Source organism: Sebastes fasciatus, chromosome 23, assembly GCF_043250625.1.
Source record: "Sebastes fasciatus isolate fSebFas1 chromosome 23, fSebFas1.pri, whole genome shotgun sequence".
Taxonomy (NCBI): domain Eukaryota; kingdom Metazoa; phylum Chordata; class Actinopteri; order Perciformes; family Sebastidae; genus Sebastes; species Sebastes fasciatus.
In genome coordinates, this window is record NC_133817.1 from 7,473,675 (window position 1) to 7,488,881 (window position 15,207).

A 15,207-nucleotide genomic window follows, 5' to 3' on the forward strand; every position below is an offset into this window, starting at 1 on the left:
CACCACACCTTCTTTATAAATGTTTTTTTTTCCAGGTAAAACAACATCAACAAGGTTTACTGAGTCACTTTGTTCTGGACGTTTTACATCAGTTCATGTCCCAAACTTGAGATGGTTTTACTCTGCAAAGTTATAACCATGCATGTATGGAGGATGGAAGCTGCCAAAATAAAAAATAAATTAATAAATAAATAAATGACTCGATAAATAAATAAATATGTTAGTAAATATACCAAAAATTATATTAAAAATAAATTTAGCCATTAATTAACTAATAAAATGTGATCCTCATTTGCATGCAGAAATGCAATAAGAAATATAACAACAAAAGAATACTGAAATAAATAAGAAAATAAGAGCAAAACGAAAATAAACAGAAGAGTAAATAAATAAGTTTTAAAGAAAAGAATACAGAAATAAATAAGTTCAGGGGAATAAATAAGGGTGAAAGGCAAAGGGAAGTCAGATAAAGAAATAAATAAATGTATAAAAACATAACTAAATGCAAAAAGAAATAAATAAAAAAATATATATATTTCTTTTAAATTAATAAAAATAAATACAGAAAAAAATAAAGGGGAAAACTTTAGGTATAAAGAAAAGAATGCAGAAATAAATAAGTTTGGGGGAATAAATGAGGGGGTGAAATACAAAGGGAAAGTCGTGGAGAAATAAGTAAATTAATGAATAAATAAAAAATAAATGCAAAAAAAAAAAAAATTTAAAATGTATACAAATAAATACAGAAATTAACAGAAGAGTAAATAAATAAGAGAATGAATACAAAGATAAATAAATGAAGAAGCAAATTAAAACAGAAATATCAATTTATATCAAATTGATTTACTACTTTTTACTGCAATATTAATGTCCAACATGTGCAATATTACTTTTTTTCTGTTTGTTACCTTACTTTACCTTTTTTATTTTACTTATCTTATCTTATTTACTCATTTGACTAAATGTATCATACTTAATTGTTACTCTATTAGGCACTGGTGCTAGAAATAGTACTTTTTTATTTTATACACTTGAACTTGTTGTTATTTTGTTATATTTTTGAGCGATCTCTGGCACAAGAATTTCCTTCGGGATTAATAAAGTTCTATCTTATCTTATCTTATCTTATCTTATCTTATCTTATTTTATCAATTCATTTCTTTTTAATATTGTTTTTGCTACATTTATTTATTTATTTGGTGTGTGATGTTTTTAAACAAATGATTAATTTAATAAATTTAATAGATAATAAAGGATCTTTAAGGAACCTACTTTCATTTAGATAGAACTAGACTGCCATCTAGCGGTTTGGCTGCTCTATTGAACCTCCCAATTAGGATTTTATTTTTTAATTTTTAATTTTTTTAATTAATTAATTAATTTCAAAATTACAGTATACATAGTAACAGCAAAAACATTAAAAACATTTACATTCAAAAGAAGCATAGCGACAACATAAACAAAGAGCTGTGTCAAACATAAAAGGACAACAGAAATGAAACAAAACAAACATAAAATAAAAAAATAAGTAGATAATAATAAAAAAGACCAGGCGAGAGTACGACAATAATTTCACTTAAAAACATTAAAGATATTGCATACATTCATTGTTTTCATTGCTTTTTTGTTTTGTGAGGAAGAAATTGTTGACAGATATAATTCCATTTCTTTCATAAATACAAAGAAATTAGTTTTTTTTTTTGTAAATTTACACTTGTAAATGTGGAACTTCGCGAGAATTAAAATTAAATTTATAAGAAAAAATGCATTACTGTCTTTGTCACTGTAACCATAGCAACCAAATATAATATTTCTGTAGTACAGTGCAAATTCTGAGAAAATGTTAACAAGTATAAAAGTATTGACATCTTTCCACAATTCACATGTAAATTTACAGGACCAGAATAAATGATAGCAAGTTTCAGGATGTGATTCGCAGAAGGAATTAGGATTTTATTGTGAAAAACCAACTGACCGGAAGTCGTCTCTGACTGGCGGCAACTTAAAGAAGCTCAAAGATGGCTGGGCGAGGGGAGTTTCTACCGAGTTTCTTGGAAGGTTTGAGGAGGAACCCCGTCCAGTCGGGTCTCAGGGGGGGTCCGGGAAGACCACAGCCGGGTCCGGGAGACAGACAGCCGGGTCCCGGTAACGTTAGCAGAGGAAGAGCGGGCGGGAAGAGGAGGAAGAGACGGCCGAAGGTAGCACCGAGCTCTGTGAGCGGGAACAGGTGAGAGGTGAGAGGGAGGAGAGCAACAACGGTCTATTTACATTTCATTCTTTGAAGGATTCAACTTTAATATGTTTTTATTATTTATTATTCCAGCTTCCCTGAACCGAGAACAAAAGCATGTTTTCCCCAAACAACTTCTCCATCCAAAGAAAACCTACTGGAAAGGTAATCAATCAGTAATCAATCAGTAATCAATCAGTAATCAATCAGTTAGCTAGCTGAGTTATTTCAAATATTTAGATGTTCTTTAACCTTATTGACCAAAAAGATTATTTTCAAACTATCAAACTATTTTCAAGAATAAATTATTTGCATGATTATTCTAAAAAAACTGAAACAGAAACAATATTACATGTTTTAAATTAAAGGTTTAAAAGACACTGGATTTATGTTTTATTCTTGTCATGATTATAAATAGTAAATAAATAAATGACTCGATAAAGGGATATCTATGTCATTAAATGTAGCAAAAATAATATTAAAAATAAATGTAGTTATTAATTAATTGATAAAATGTGACGTAAATTGATACATTGGTTTTAATTCGCTTCTTTATTTATTTATCTTTCCCTTATATATCCCTTATTTTACTCTTGTTTAATTTTCTCTTTTATTTATTTATGTATTTATTTTAATTAATTAATTTTTCAGGAACTTTCCCTTTGCATTTCACCCATTATTTATTCCCTTTTATACCTTATTTATTTCCTCTTCTGTTTTCCCTATTATTGATTTTAAAATGTATTTATTTTGTATTTATTTTTGCATTTCTTTTATTCATTTTATATTTATTTTTCCCCCAAACGTATTGATTCCTTTATTCTTTTCTTTTGACATTTCTTTATGCATTTCTGCCACATTATGCGAATGAGGGTCACATTTCTTCAATTAATTAATTAATGGTTACATTTATTTTTAATATAAGTTTTGCTATATTTAATGACATTTATTTATTTTTCGAGTCATTCATTCATTTATTTATTCATTTATTTTTGATTTTGGCAGGTTCTGTCCTCCATAACCTGCAGCGTCAGTTCTTCACATTAATGCCTTCTTACATTTTCTCCAGGCTGCCGTCTGAGATTCTGCTTAAGATTCTGTCGTACCTGGACGCCTCCTCGCTGTCCTGCATCAGCCACGTCAGCAAGCTCTTCCACCAGCTCGCCAACGATGAGTAAGTCTGACAGTCAACGCAGTATTTTAATCAAAACTCATAACAGTCCTGCACATTGCTTTTGTCTCTTTTAGCTAGTTATGTGGTGTTATCTTTTAATCCCATAAAATTTGTGTATATATGTGTAGACAATCTTTAAAAGCAAGATTTTCACTGTGAAGCAGCTGCAGCTTGACGATGTAACCTGAAGTTACAGGTTATTACTGAAAACCTATTGAAATACAGAATATTGTGATTATTGTGTTAAATAACTTGATTAAACTGTCAGTGGTACTTCGCTGAAGCCAATTTCTACCCTTCTTTCACTGCAGTGTCATATGGCATAAGATTTACATGTCAGATTTTGGGAGTCAAGCGTGGAGGCCAAAGTCGGCGGCGGGTGATGCCTCGCCGAAGGTCGACCCGGTGGAGGTGGAGGAACGGTCGGCGGGCTACTGGAAGAAGATGTTCTTCAGGACCGTGGCTGGACAGGATATGAACAAGTGGAGGAAAGAGATGAGAGACGTCAGCCCGTACACCGGTTTACCCAGGCTGACGGAGTGGGTCCTCAGGTACGATAGTCCGGTAGGGGTCAGGAAAAAAAATCACATATGTTTCACAATTTATTTTTTTATTTTTTTATTTTTAATGCCTGAATCCATATAATTAATCATTTGAGTCTGTGCATGTGGAGGACGGAACCTGCCAAAAGCTAAAATAAATAAATAATTAAATAAATGAATAAATAAATATAGCAAAAATTAAAAAAAAAATAAATGTAGCCAATAATTATTAAAGAAAAGAATACAGAAATAAATAAGCTTGGGAAATAAATAAAGGGTGAAATGCAAAGAGAAAATCATGAATAAATAAATAAATACGTAAATAAATGCACATACATTTGAAAATAAAAAGATGCAAAAATAAATAAATTAATAAAAATAAATACATGAATAAATAAAAGGGACAATTAAACAGAAGAGTAAATACATAAGGGAATTAATACAATCAATACCTTTTATTTCTTTCTATATTTATATTATATACATTTTTAAATGTATGTATTTATTTCTGTATTCTTTTTACATATCTTTTTGCATTTCTGCCTCAATGTAAATGAGCATCACATTTTATCAATTAATTAATGACTAAATTTATTTTATATTATATTTTCAATATTTAATGGCATATTTATTTATTTATCGAGTCATTTATTTATTTATTAATGTAATTTTGATTTTAGCAGGTTCCGTCCTCCATAGGAAAACATGTAATATCAGTGACATCTTATTTCACCCTTTTGTTGTGTGTTTTTTTTCCAGGAACCTGAATGTGAGCTGGGAGCTGACGGTGTGTGGTTATTCGGGGCAGGAGATTACGATGGAGCAGAGCCGAGCGTACTTCTTCGAGACCTCCGTGATCGTCCAGTGGAGTGGAGGACGCTTCCCCGACTACCATCAGATCAGAAACATCCAGCTGTACGGAGTCAGGAAGGAGACACCGATGGGCCCCAAAGCCAGGATGTAAGATACACTTCATCCTCCAACACGACGCCTCCATAGCGGTATGGAAGACGGAACCTGATAAAATACATAAATAAATGACTCGATAAGTGAATAACTGTCATTAAATGTAGCAAAAATAATGTTAAAAATAAATGTAGCCATTTATTAGTCAATATAATGTGACATAAATTGATATATTTTTTAATTTGCTTCTTTATTTATTTATCTTTGTATTAATTCCCTTATTTATTTACTCTTTTTAATTTTCCCCTTTATTCAGTTATGTATTTATTTTGATTAATTTTTAAATTTATTTAGTTTTACATTTATTTTTAATTTATTTATTTGTTTGTTTATTTTTGCATTTTTTATTTATTTATTTCTTTTTCCATTTATTTTTAAATGTATATATTTAATTATGTATTTACTTATTCATTTTTAATTTATTTCTTTCATTTATTTCTTTTTTGCATTTATTCATATTTCTTTTTTAATGTATTTATTTACGTATTAACTTATTTCTTTCTTTTTGCATTTCTTTTATATTTATTTTTAAAAATATATCTATTTATGCTTTTATTTATTTATGCAAACATTTTTTCTTATTTATTCCGCCAATTGTATTATTTATGTATTCTTTTCTTAATACATTTGTTTGCACATTTCTTTATGCATCTCTGGGTCATTATGCAAATGAGGGTCACACTTTTATCAATTAATTAATGGCCACATTTATTTTTTGTATAATTTTTGCTTTGTTTAATGACATTTATTTATTTATTTATTTATCGAGTAAAGAAAAGTCCTTTTATTTTTGATTTTGGCAGGTTCCGTCCACCATACACCCCTCCCACCACCACACCTTCACCAATCCTTCCTCTTCCTCTCCATCAGGCCTGGCTGGCGCTCTCTGATCTTAAAGCTGGACATGAAGACTCACTACGGCTGTTTTATTGGTAAAGACAGCCTCGTCACTGTGAGGCAACTACAGCCCGGCTTCATCATAGGAACCTGGAGGGTAAATGTTCATGGCTGCACTGTTCAATCAAATGGAAATATTTATCATTTTATTCACATTTCTTAAAGACGGACATATCTGGTATCTCTCATTCTTTTAATGTGAACACAAACAAAAATATAAATGAATTGTGTGTAGGGGGAGAACAGTGTCGCCTTCATCATGGTCACCCTGCACTTCCACAAGCTGGTGGAGAAGAGTCTGCTGGGATCTCCAGTCTGGTAGGTTCACCTCTCATTAAACGGCGGGTCCATCTGCCGTCTTTTCTGTCTTTTTTCAAATGGAAATGTCCACTCAGCCGTTAGCAGAAAGCAGTGACGTAGGTTACCATAGTAAGCTAATCAATAAGGTTTGTATACTCCCGTGTTCTGAGAGGTTATGGAGTCTGGTGGCTTTGAAGAGTTCCTCATGAGTAAAGCAGCTGTGGACCACCTACAAAATTAATATCAGTTTAAGTGAACGCTATATTTAGAATATTTTCACCACTTTGATCAGATTGGTTTTAATCATTTTCATTCTCTGAAGTGTTTCGTGCTGTTTGTCCCTTCCTGCAGCCCGTACTCTGAGCCGGTGGACCTTTGTCCTGTGGATAAATCGGACCCTGAGTTCGGTTTGCACGGCTACTCTCTGCACTTTGTCCTGCACAACACTGGCACTGAGATCATGTCGGGACACTTCCGCCAGCTGTCCTGTCGCAAAGGTAATCAATTACATAATGTAATCTGTTTTCTGTTGCCATTTTCAATTTTTATTCTGAGACTTTAATCTCAGATGTTTCGCTTGATAAATAACATCCAGATTAAATAAATAACTGGAACTAAGTTATAAATGTGTATGTGCACTAGATATATGTGTTTTATATAATAATATAATATTATTTATATAAATTTGATTCAATAAGTCTTTTTTTGTGTTTTCATGTTTTACATGTTTTTATGTTCTATTAACTTGTCTTTATTATTTTAATCATTATTTTGAATGTATCTTATATTTTTGTTATTGTTATTGTTATTGTTATTATTATTATGTAGTTAAATTATATTTGATACAAAGATAGGTTCATTATCAATAATATATCATTACCAAATTTTTTTCTGTAATTATTAATTTCTTAAGTTATTTAATTAAAATTTTCTGTTTTCAATATTTGTTTTAAAAACAAAAAAGAAATGTTGATACATGTTGGAATTGAATTGTAAAATAAGCCTTTCGCTAATAAAAATAAATCTTTATTAAAAAAAATAACTAACTGGAACTGTCTGTTCTGGGCTATGATGTAAATACCTAATATTTGTTGTGTTGCTGCGATCAGTTCAGATCCAGAACAAACTGGTGGAGCTGAGGGTCATCAACAGGACTGACTTGTCCCAGCACAGATCGCTGTCGGGGAGCATCAAGCTGCCCTGGAAGAGCGAGGCGCTGGAGGGCTCAGTTGAGGTACATCCATCACAATAAAGAAACGACAGACACACTTAACCACCGCGGCAGGTTGTTGGAATGTGTTATTTCACCAATCACTGCCCTTTATTAACAAATAATCCAGTTTACTGTCATGAGTTTGGGTCTTTCCTACTAATACAATAACGCTCAAGGGACTTGGTTTCCCCTAAAACTATCAAGGTAACACCATCTACATTATAGGGCTGCACAATCAATCGAATATTAATCACGATTTTGACATCTCACAATTAAATTAACATGATTGTCAGCGATATTCAAAAGCAAATCAAGCGCTTCCTCAACTACCAGCCGTCCACCAGGGGGCGATCAAGATGTTTTCGTTTCACTTTTGGGGCGCCGCCATGCCGCTGCGAGCGCACCAAACATCGGCAGCCTGTGAAAAACTTCCCTGAATGTTGCGGCTGCATCTCAGAGTAGAAGAGTAATATAGTATATTACTTGTTTTGTGCCAGGGGGAATCTGTTTAACAGGTAACAGGTTAACTTACTATATAACACTAATGAATCAAATATGGGATCATAAAATGAAAAATAACGCACAAAATCCCACATGGCTGACTTCTTGACAGGTGAAAAAAAATCTCAACAAATGTCGATATGTTCTTATAGATGAGAACAATGATTTTACCAATTTTCATGAACATCAGAGGAACTTTTTTGCAACTCTGGCATGTGTTTGGGGGCGCTGTGGAGCCCGCCAGCCACTCCCGACAGGTCACTGCAGAACTATGTATTTTTCGTGCATCCCAAGCCCCTCAAAAATGCGATTCCGCAACAAAATAATAATCTTCCAATAGGTTTCCTCGGACTTTGTGCCAGGGACCAGCTCAGCTGTTACGGGGGGAAGAAAAGGGGTCATATCCCCGTTTTAGTTCAGCTCTGACGGTTCTTTTTCACGCCGCGTAGAACTGCTGCATCATGTCGCTGACTCTGCTGGACGAGTTCCAGAAACCCTTCTGGTGCGTCAGCTCGTCCATTTTCATCATGAGGGCGAAGAGGCGAGTGTCCTTCGACTACGACGGCGAGCACTTCCTGATGTATTTCCAGAACCCAGAGGGTCGGGTGAAGATGATGCTGGTCTGGTTGACGGAGCAAAAGCAGTTCTTCCTCGTCAGCCTCGCCGTCTACGTTCCTGTTTTCAAAGTCAACAAGCATTTCAGCAGAGCGTACTGAAGCTGAACTGGACCGCTCCGAGGTTTACTTCATGAGTTTTACAGTCCAGTTGTTTACAAAATTCTCCTATTTATAGTTTTTGTTCTGTATTGTACAAAAGTACTCTGTAAGAATGCTGGGTAACACTTTATAATAACCATCATTTATAAATGGTATATTTAGAGTTAATTAATAGTTATTTTACTGTTAACAAACAAATGATAATTAATGTTTACTGATTATTATTACTATTTAACAGTTTATTGTTGCACACAACAGTTTATATACTATATATATATATGTCGGTTAATGATTAAGATATTATTTGTAAACTTTATAGAAATTGTTTGTAAAACATCTACGAACATTTCATAAATAGATATTTGTAACACTTTGTTAAAGGTTAATAACTGGTTTGTAAACTATAAACATTATTTGGATGGCTATTATAAACTTACAACTGATGATTATAATACTTTGTTAAATAGTTAATAATTAAAGCGTCAATAAACATTATTTAGATAAATAGTTAATACTTGATCTGGTCCATCTATCTATTTAATATTTATAGATGTTTTACAAACAATTTCTTAAAGGTTTACAAATCATTTGGTGATCATTAACAAATACTTCATATAGTATATAAAATGTTATATGTGTAAACTGTTAATAAATAGTTTACTAATGTAATCAGAATGTAATTGTTATCGTCTCTTATCAGCTATGATACGATATAAACTGATTCATATTACACTAACTAATAATAAAATAACATAAATTACAGCATTACTAATTAGTAAACATTAATTGTCATTTCCTTGTTTAACAGTAATATAACTATTAATTAAGTTGAATTAACTATTAATTTACAATTCATAAATGATGGTTATTGTAAAGTGTTACCGAATGTTGCTGTTGAAGCTTCATGTGTTAGTCTGAGGAGTTATATAAATATAAATATAACAACCTTTAGAAGAAAAGCTTCTAAAAAAAAATTATTTGTATTTTGTTAACAATACAAGTGATGAAGTGTGTCACTGTTGTTTTTGTTTCTATTATACTTGGAGAATAAAATTACAAAATGTAAATAAATCAGTGACTGGACATTGGAAAAGCACTTTATAATTTAGTTTGTATTAAACTTCAGTTTTTACTGAATATATACTGCATTCATGTCAGTAAGTTATTTCAGTTTGTTGTACAAAAGCAAGTCTAATTGTTTAACAGTGTAAGTAAGGAGAATTAGTGTGTTAATCTGAGGAGTTTGGACTGTTTTCAAGAGAAGAATGGGTTTATTTGAATTTTGTTCACAGTACAGGAAGTGTGTCGCTGATGTTTTTGTTTCTATTATCTTGAATAAAAATAGTGCAAAATGTAATTTGTAAATGTGTCAGTGATGATGAGATCCTGAAGAAGCACTACGTTTATTTTTAATTTCATTAAATTATTTTTGTTTCAATCACAGACACGTGACAGAATTTCATGTGACGAATAAATTGCTGTTTAAAAATCCTGCAAATGCCGAAAAAGTTGTTCTGTTACTTATAATGTTCAGGAAATAATAAATGTTTTCGTCTCCATGATTTTGTCGTGATTTTTCCAATTTTGGAGTTTTGTTTTGATGCTTGAATTGTTGTACACAACTAACATTCATCTCTATTCCTCAACCTTAAAGTCCAGTCGCCAATGCTCAGGACTCGGTGTGCTTTGTCCCGTCCTGTTGATCGATTCTTTGGCCACTCCAACAGACACATCTGTAAAACCCCTCAGGGTTGTTCAGTAGTTTCCTCCTCGCATCACTACAGTGGACTTGCTCTCGATCACCAGACTGGATGGGGTTGGGATGAGCTGTATCAGGATCCAGAGTCGCATACACCACAATATGCTGGACACCCTTCAGCTCGGCATTTAGATCTAAAACAAGGCAGAAACACATGATTATCATTATTATAAAGTTAGATGCTTTATATAAAAGAAACCGACGGAGAGGAGGTCTCCATGGATACCAACAACTTTTCTTTCCTCCATCAACAATGGAAGAAATAAGCACTGTTGCTGCTTTGTACATGTGGAAGTCCCAGATATGTCAGAAAACCAAATGCCCTCGTGTCTGTGTTCATAACATCACCCGGCGGCGAGCTGTATTCACATACAGTGTCATTGCACTGACTGTATGTAGCAAGCTGCACGTCGCTACTGCGGTATAAACCCAAAATAAATAGATTGTGCTGTGATTTAATTGCAATAAACAGATCAAAATGATGCCGAAATAACTACATAATGATGATTTGTATAAAGTCTGAATTCATGCTTTGTCAGGTCTGTCCGCAAGACGACAAGCAAACAACTTTTAAAATGCTTGTTTTCTGAATGGAGTTTGGATGGATCAGTGCCAGGCTATGCAGCGGCTCCATCAACACTCAACATAAAATCCTCTAGAGACGTTGTTGTTTCTACCATAGACAGTCTGTGGTTTTCTAAACAGAGGTCGGTCCGGTCTCTGTACAGATATGATGTGCTATCATTGCTCTGGGTGACCACAGACACATACAAGGTTTATTTCCTCCATTTCTGATTCAACAACGTCAGTGACGACAGGAGGAGAATCTCAATGCTGATCGGCTTTCACCACACAGCGTCATGCAAATGTCTCGCTCAAGTTGAAATATTTCAACACCCGCGAATGACGCAAATTTTGTGTGTTTAGGTCGCGCCATTCGCGTTGCCCGGCACGAATTTGCATCTTCGCCTCTTTGCATCGACTTTGAATAGCGCTGCTTGAAAAGTTTGCTTCGCTCTTGGTGTGAATGCGCCATAAGAGTTTAAAATTGTTTAATTTCAAACTTAATTAGATGAGACACCGCTTTCTGTCTGTTAAATGTGATGCTACAGCCAGCAGCCGGTTAGCTTGGCAATAAAAGCTGTAAACAATGGAAACCGTAAGCCCGGCTCTGTCCAAAGGTAACAAAATTGGCCCACCAGCACCTCTAAACTCACTGATTAACAAATAATATCTTGGTTGTTTAACACATTCAAAATCTGAAGTGCTAAAACAACAGTTTGTGGTTTTATTTTCACTGTTTCAGGATCAGTTTTTCCATTGGTTACATCTTTGCATTTAGACAAACTTCTCCTGGAACCTCCATTTTATTGTGGTGGTGCTGTTGTTCTTTGTGACCTTTGCCACCGTTGTTTGGACCATAACCTCCTGATAGTTCTTAGATCTTCATATATTTTACCTCAACCCAACTTACCTTTTGGGTCCGGGCAGGAGTTTTTTAAACCCTGCACCAGATCGTTCCTGCAGATCTTCTCCAACACCGTCATGGTTTCCTTCATAGCGCCAGTGTCGCCATATTTCTGCACCATCAGATCCACTGTGTCCTCCCTTTCCGCCTTCTCCAGCCGAGCCGCCGGGATGTCATCCTTCAGCAACCACTTGAATTTCTTGAACTCGTCGTCTTTTAATTCATGCAGTGCATTCCAGAGCTTCACTAAAGGTTTCACCATTTTGGCTCCCTGGTAAAAAGTTTTGAGAATTGTTCAGTCTTGTTGGAATGATAATACCTGACTTGGGGGCCGCCCAACAAGCTGTAAACACAACACTGAGATATCACCTTATGAAGCACACAGTAGCGGACACTGAGCAACATTAGCATTCATAAGGAGTGATGTTTGTGTCCTGATGAAGTCCAATAATCTCTCGCTTTTACCTCTGTTTTTGGTCTCCACCAACTCCTGAAGGAAACATCTGTCTCTTTAGCTGCTAAATGCTCAACTATATTCACCAGCTAGTCTCTAACTTGCACCTACTAATATCTGGCTTTTGTTTTTAGTGGGAAAGGTAACAATCAACATTCATTCCCGGGACAAATGACTCTGCTGTAGTCACGGGTATTTATCGACTCCGATCGGCAGTAATGGAAACATGACACCCAGGTCGTCACGTTAATTTTCGCCCCTTTATTGTTCCAAATTAGTCTGCACTGAGTTTGAAAAGAGACTGAATAAGTTACAGATATAACAAAGAGGTAACGACAGTAACATTTTCACTAGATATGCATCCATTGCAAATTCTTTTGGACGATTCCAATTTTTTTAAAGTTTGACCTGCCGACTCCAGTTTTCTTTCTAAGAACTATAATTGACAGCAAGGCTCCAGATTAACTTCCCACTGTCCCGAAAAGTAATTTCAACCGTCCCAAAGTCATTGTAAACCGTCAAAAATTCTAAATGTTATCCTTTTACTTTGTTTTTGTAATCTATCGCGGTTATTTGCATAAAAACACACAATTCAAATGATTATGAAATAAAAGATTGTTGTTTTATTGATGAAAGAATCTTGGCATTACTAGTTTTAATTATGTATCATAACTGCTTAAATCTAGTGTTAGGAACTAAACAAGTCATAAATTCCTCTCTAATATCTATTTTATATTGCTGTGAAAACATCTCCTTCAAACAATCAAGTTTCTCGCCAAAAACTGCATTACAGTTGAACACATCAACGCTTGCTTACCTTGTTTTCCGTTGCATTTGTGACACATTGAACATTGCTTACTATGCTTGTTTACTGACTTGTTTCCTGTTTTTAAAAAAACTTGCATATGTCAGTAATTTTGGTGGAAAAAGGGTTTAACTGTGTCCTTCTGCTGTTTGCTGCTGAGCAGGAAGTGTGCAGTGAGTTTTTGCAGCTTTTTGTCTGAAAAACTAGGAGTTAAAAGACCTTAAAAAGTCACCTATGTGACTTGATCAGACAAATTACAAAAGGTTTTCATTGTTTCAATACTTTTTTATTTAAATGTTTTTAAATGACTCTCGTTACTGGAAAGGACAGACAAGACTCGAAAAAGTTTTACCTTTAAATTTAACCTCACCAAAATGCATACACTTTAAAGACCACCAGTCTTGCGTGATTTTCTGCTGCATCTCTTTACAAACACCGAAGATGTGTTTTCTTATCTGTTTAAATGCAACTCACCAAGCAGAATTCAGCACTGAGTTCTTCAGATGTAGAAAGATGATCAATACAGTCAATCTAACACTTGGTATATTATACTAAAATTTACCTTTGAGTTCCCAGATGACGTTTGTGATCTTCAGTCTAGAGCAGTTCGATGTTTCTTAACCTTGACTTCCTCTTCTTCTTGTTAAATGTTCAGTGTGCCCCCCCCATTCTCCCTTGAAAAGCTTACTTGCATTTTTCGCAAGCCGTCACTTCTCATCATCTTTTGGTTTTGTACTGTTATTTTTTCTTGACGTGAAGCTCTGGTTCCTCATTGAGGTGGATGCTACGTGAGGCTCAAAGCATCAGCTCATAAAAAGAGATATCTTTGTCGATGTACTTCCTTCTGCTTAAGTGAGATTTACCATCTTCAAGTTAGTTATTACTATAGTTCGGTACATCTTATCTTTGATTGGTCATGAAGTCAAAGCGTCAGCTACAGTGCACAGTTAAAACTGCACAACTGATGCTAATTTTGTGCAGAGAATGGTCTGACTTTCTGTTCTTGCAGTGTTGAACGTGAGGCTTCTCATGTGACCACATATGAAGAAGTGTGAGTTTCCTTATGAGCATTGTGAGGTGTATTTCCTGTAAAAGCAAAACCAAACGTTATGTGCATTACATTTGCACAAGTTTGCATCCTTGTCTGAGATTTAAAAGTGGACTGTGCAGAAAGTTAAAGAGTCACTAATTCTATTTATAACTTGGACCCCTAACATTTCAATTTCAAAAAAGTCTTAATTTGCATACTGATCAACTGTACTGAAGCTCATTTGACATATACTGTATACTGCAATGCATTAAAGCTTAATGAAGATTGTTTCAAACCCTCCATTCACAACACATCTGTAATTCGCACACTAAAGTGAATTAGTCCTCATATAATGAAACAAATCATCTAACATTCTTACCAATCGCACCCATTTTCTTCAGGAGATACTTTGGAAAAATAGTGTAACCCCAATTAAACCTTTTAAACTAAGAGGAAATTATCAGTCAATTTATACCTCGAGAATTACATGATGTCAAAATTAGAAGCTTCATTTCAAAAGCAAATTCATCAAATCAATAATAGTGTCATCAGTCATTTCAGAATTTCAAAATGTGGTGCTTCTGTTTGCTGGTAAACTGGCAACTCGCCAAACTAATTTTCAATTATAAAATGTCCTATTTTGTAGTTTTTTAGGGGTTCAGTATATTTGTAATACATGAACCACTCACGTTCTGCAAGAATAATTAAAAAATATTAGAAACTTATGCTGTTGATGTGTCAATCTGAGGAGTTTAAACTGTTTTTACAAAAAATAACACAGATTTCATTTTGAAAGAAAAGCTTCTGAAATTCTTTATTTGAAAAATAGTATTAACAAAATATTAATTTCAATGAATTATTTTAGTTTCAATGACAAACAGCAGGCAAAATGTCATGTTATTCATAAGTACAACAAATCTTTAGCTTACAATGCTCAGAAAATAATTTAAAAAAACATAATATTACTACATTGATTACATTTGATAGCATTAGATTGTAATAGAAATATTGGCTCACATAAATTAAATATCAGACTTGTGAAATGTTAATTCCGTTGTTTCTCAACACAACTTATATCAAAAATCAATCAATCCATCAGTCAATTTCATTTAATACACATTTACATCCACATAAAAGTCTAAAAGATAAAAT

At 33.8% G+C, this 15,207-nt stretch overlaps 3 protein-coding genes across 7 annotated transcripts in view; 1 reads left to right on the forward strand and 2 right to left on the reverse strand.

Annotated features, from left to right (window-relative positions):
• Positions 1-15,207, reverse strand: part of grip1 (glutamate receptor interacting protein 1) — a 239,011-nt gene that overhangs the window by 219,980 nt on the left and 3,824 nt on the right. The window lies entirely within an intron of this gene.
• Positions 1,970-15,207, forward strand: part of LOC141762067 (F-box only protein 15-like) — a 103,802-nt gene continuing 90,564 nt past the window's right edge. The window contains exons 1-10 of one of the 3 annotated variants that reach the window (XR_012592714.1): positions 1,970-2,227; positions 2,324-2,395; positions 3,300-3,404; positions 3,716-3,955; positions 4,706-4,906; positions 5,783-5,906; positions 6,045-6,127; positions 6,461-6,606; positions 7,219-7,343; positions 8,273-8,713. Coding sequence is in view for 2 of the 3 variants with exons in the window: in XM_074625907.1 (XP_074482008.1) it covers positions 2,019-2,227; positions 2,324-2,395; positions 3,300-3,404; positions 3,716-3,955; positions 4,706-4,906; positions 5,783-5,906; positions 6,045-6,127; positions 6,461-6,606; positions 7,219-7,343 (1,305 nt within the window). In the remaining variant the exon portion in view is untranslated. Of the gene's footprint in view, positions 2,235-2,323; positions 2,396-3,235; positions 3,405-3,715; positions 3,956-4,705; positions 4,907-5,782; positions 5,907-6,044; positions 6,128-6,460; positions 6,607-7,218; positions 7,344-8,272; positions 8,714-15,207 lie in introns of all 3 variants that reach the window. The other 2 variants (XM_074625907.1, XM_074625908.1) reach the window with 2 other exon arrangements.
• Positions 7,434-14,017, reverse strand: LOC141762070 (E3 ubiquitin-protein ligase TRIM39-like). Of its 3 annotated transcripts, XM_074625916.1 has the most exons (4): positions 13,588-14,017; positions 11,773-12,037; positions 10,187-10,432; positions 7,434-8,498 (listed from the first exon to the last, which is right to left on the reverse strand). In XM_074625916.1, exons 2-3 carry the CDS (start codon positions 12,026-12,028, stop codon positions 10,209-10,211), a joined length of 480 nt encoding a protein of 159 aa, XP_074482017.1. In that variant the 5' UTR covers positions 12,029-12,037; positions 13,588-14,017; the 3' UTR covers positions 7,434-8,498; positions 10,187-10,208. The 3 variants fall into 3 exon arrangements, with proteins under 3 accessions (XP_074482017.1, XP_074482015.1, XP_074482016.1); XM_074625914.1 differs by having other exon boundaries at positions 7,434-10,432; XM_074625915.1 differs by lacking the exon at positions 13,588-14,017 and having other exon boundaries at positions 7,434-10,432; positions 11,773-13,575.

Coding starts and splice junctions, on each gene's coding strand:
- LOC141762070 (XM_074625916.1), bottom strand. CDS start 12,028: ATGGTGAAACCTTTAGTGAAGCTCTGGAATGCACTGCATGAATTAAAA. Junction 10,433..11,772: donor CTCCTGCCCGGACCCAAAAG/GTAAGTTGGGTT, acceptor GCCTTGTTTTAG/ATCTAAATGCCGAGCTGAAG.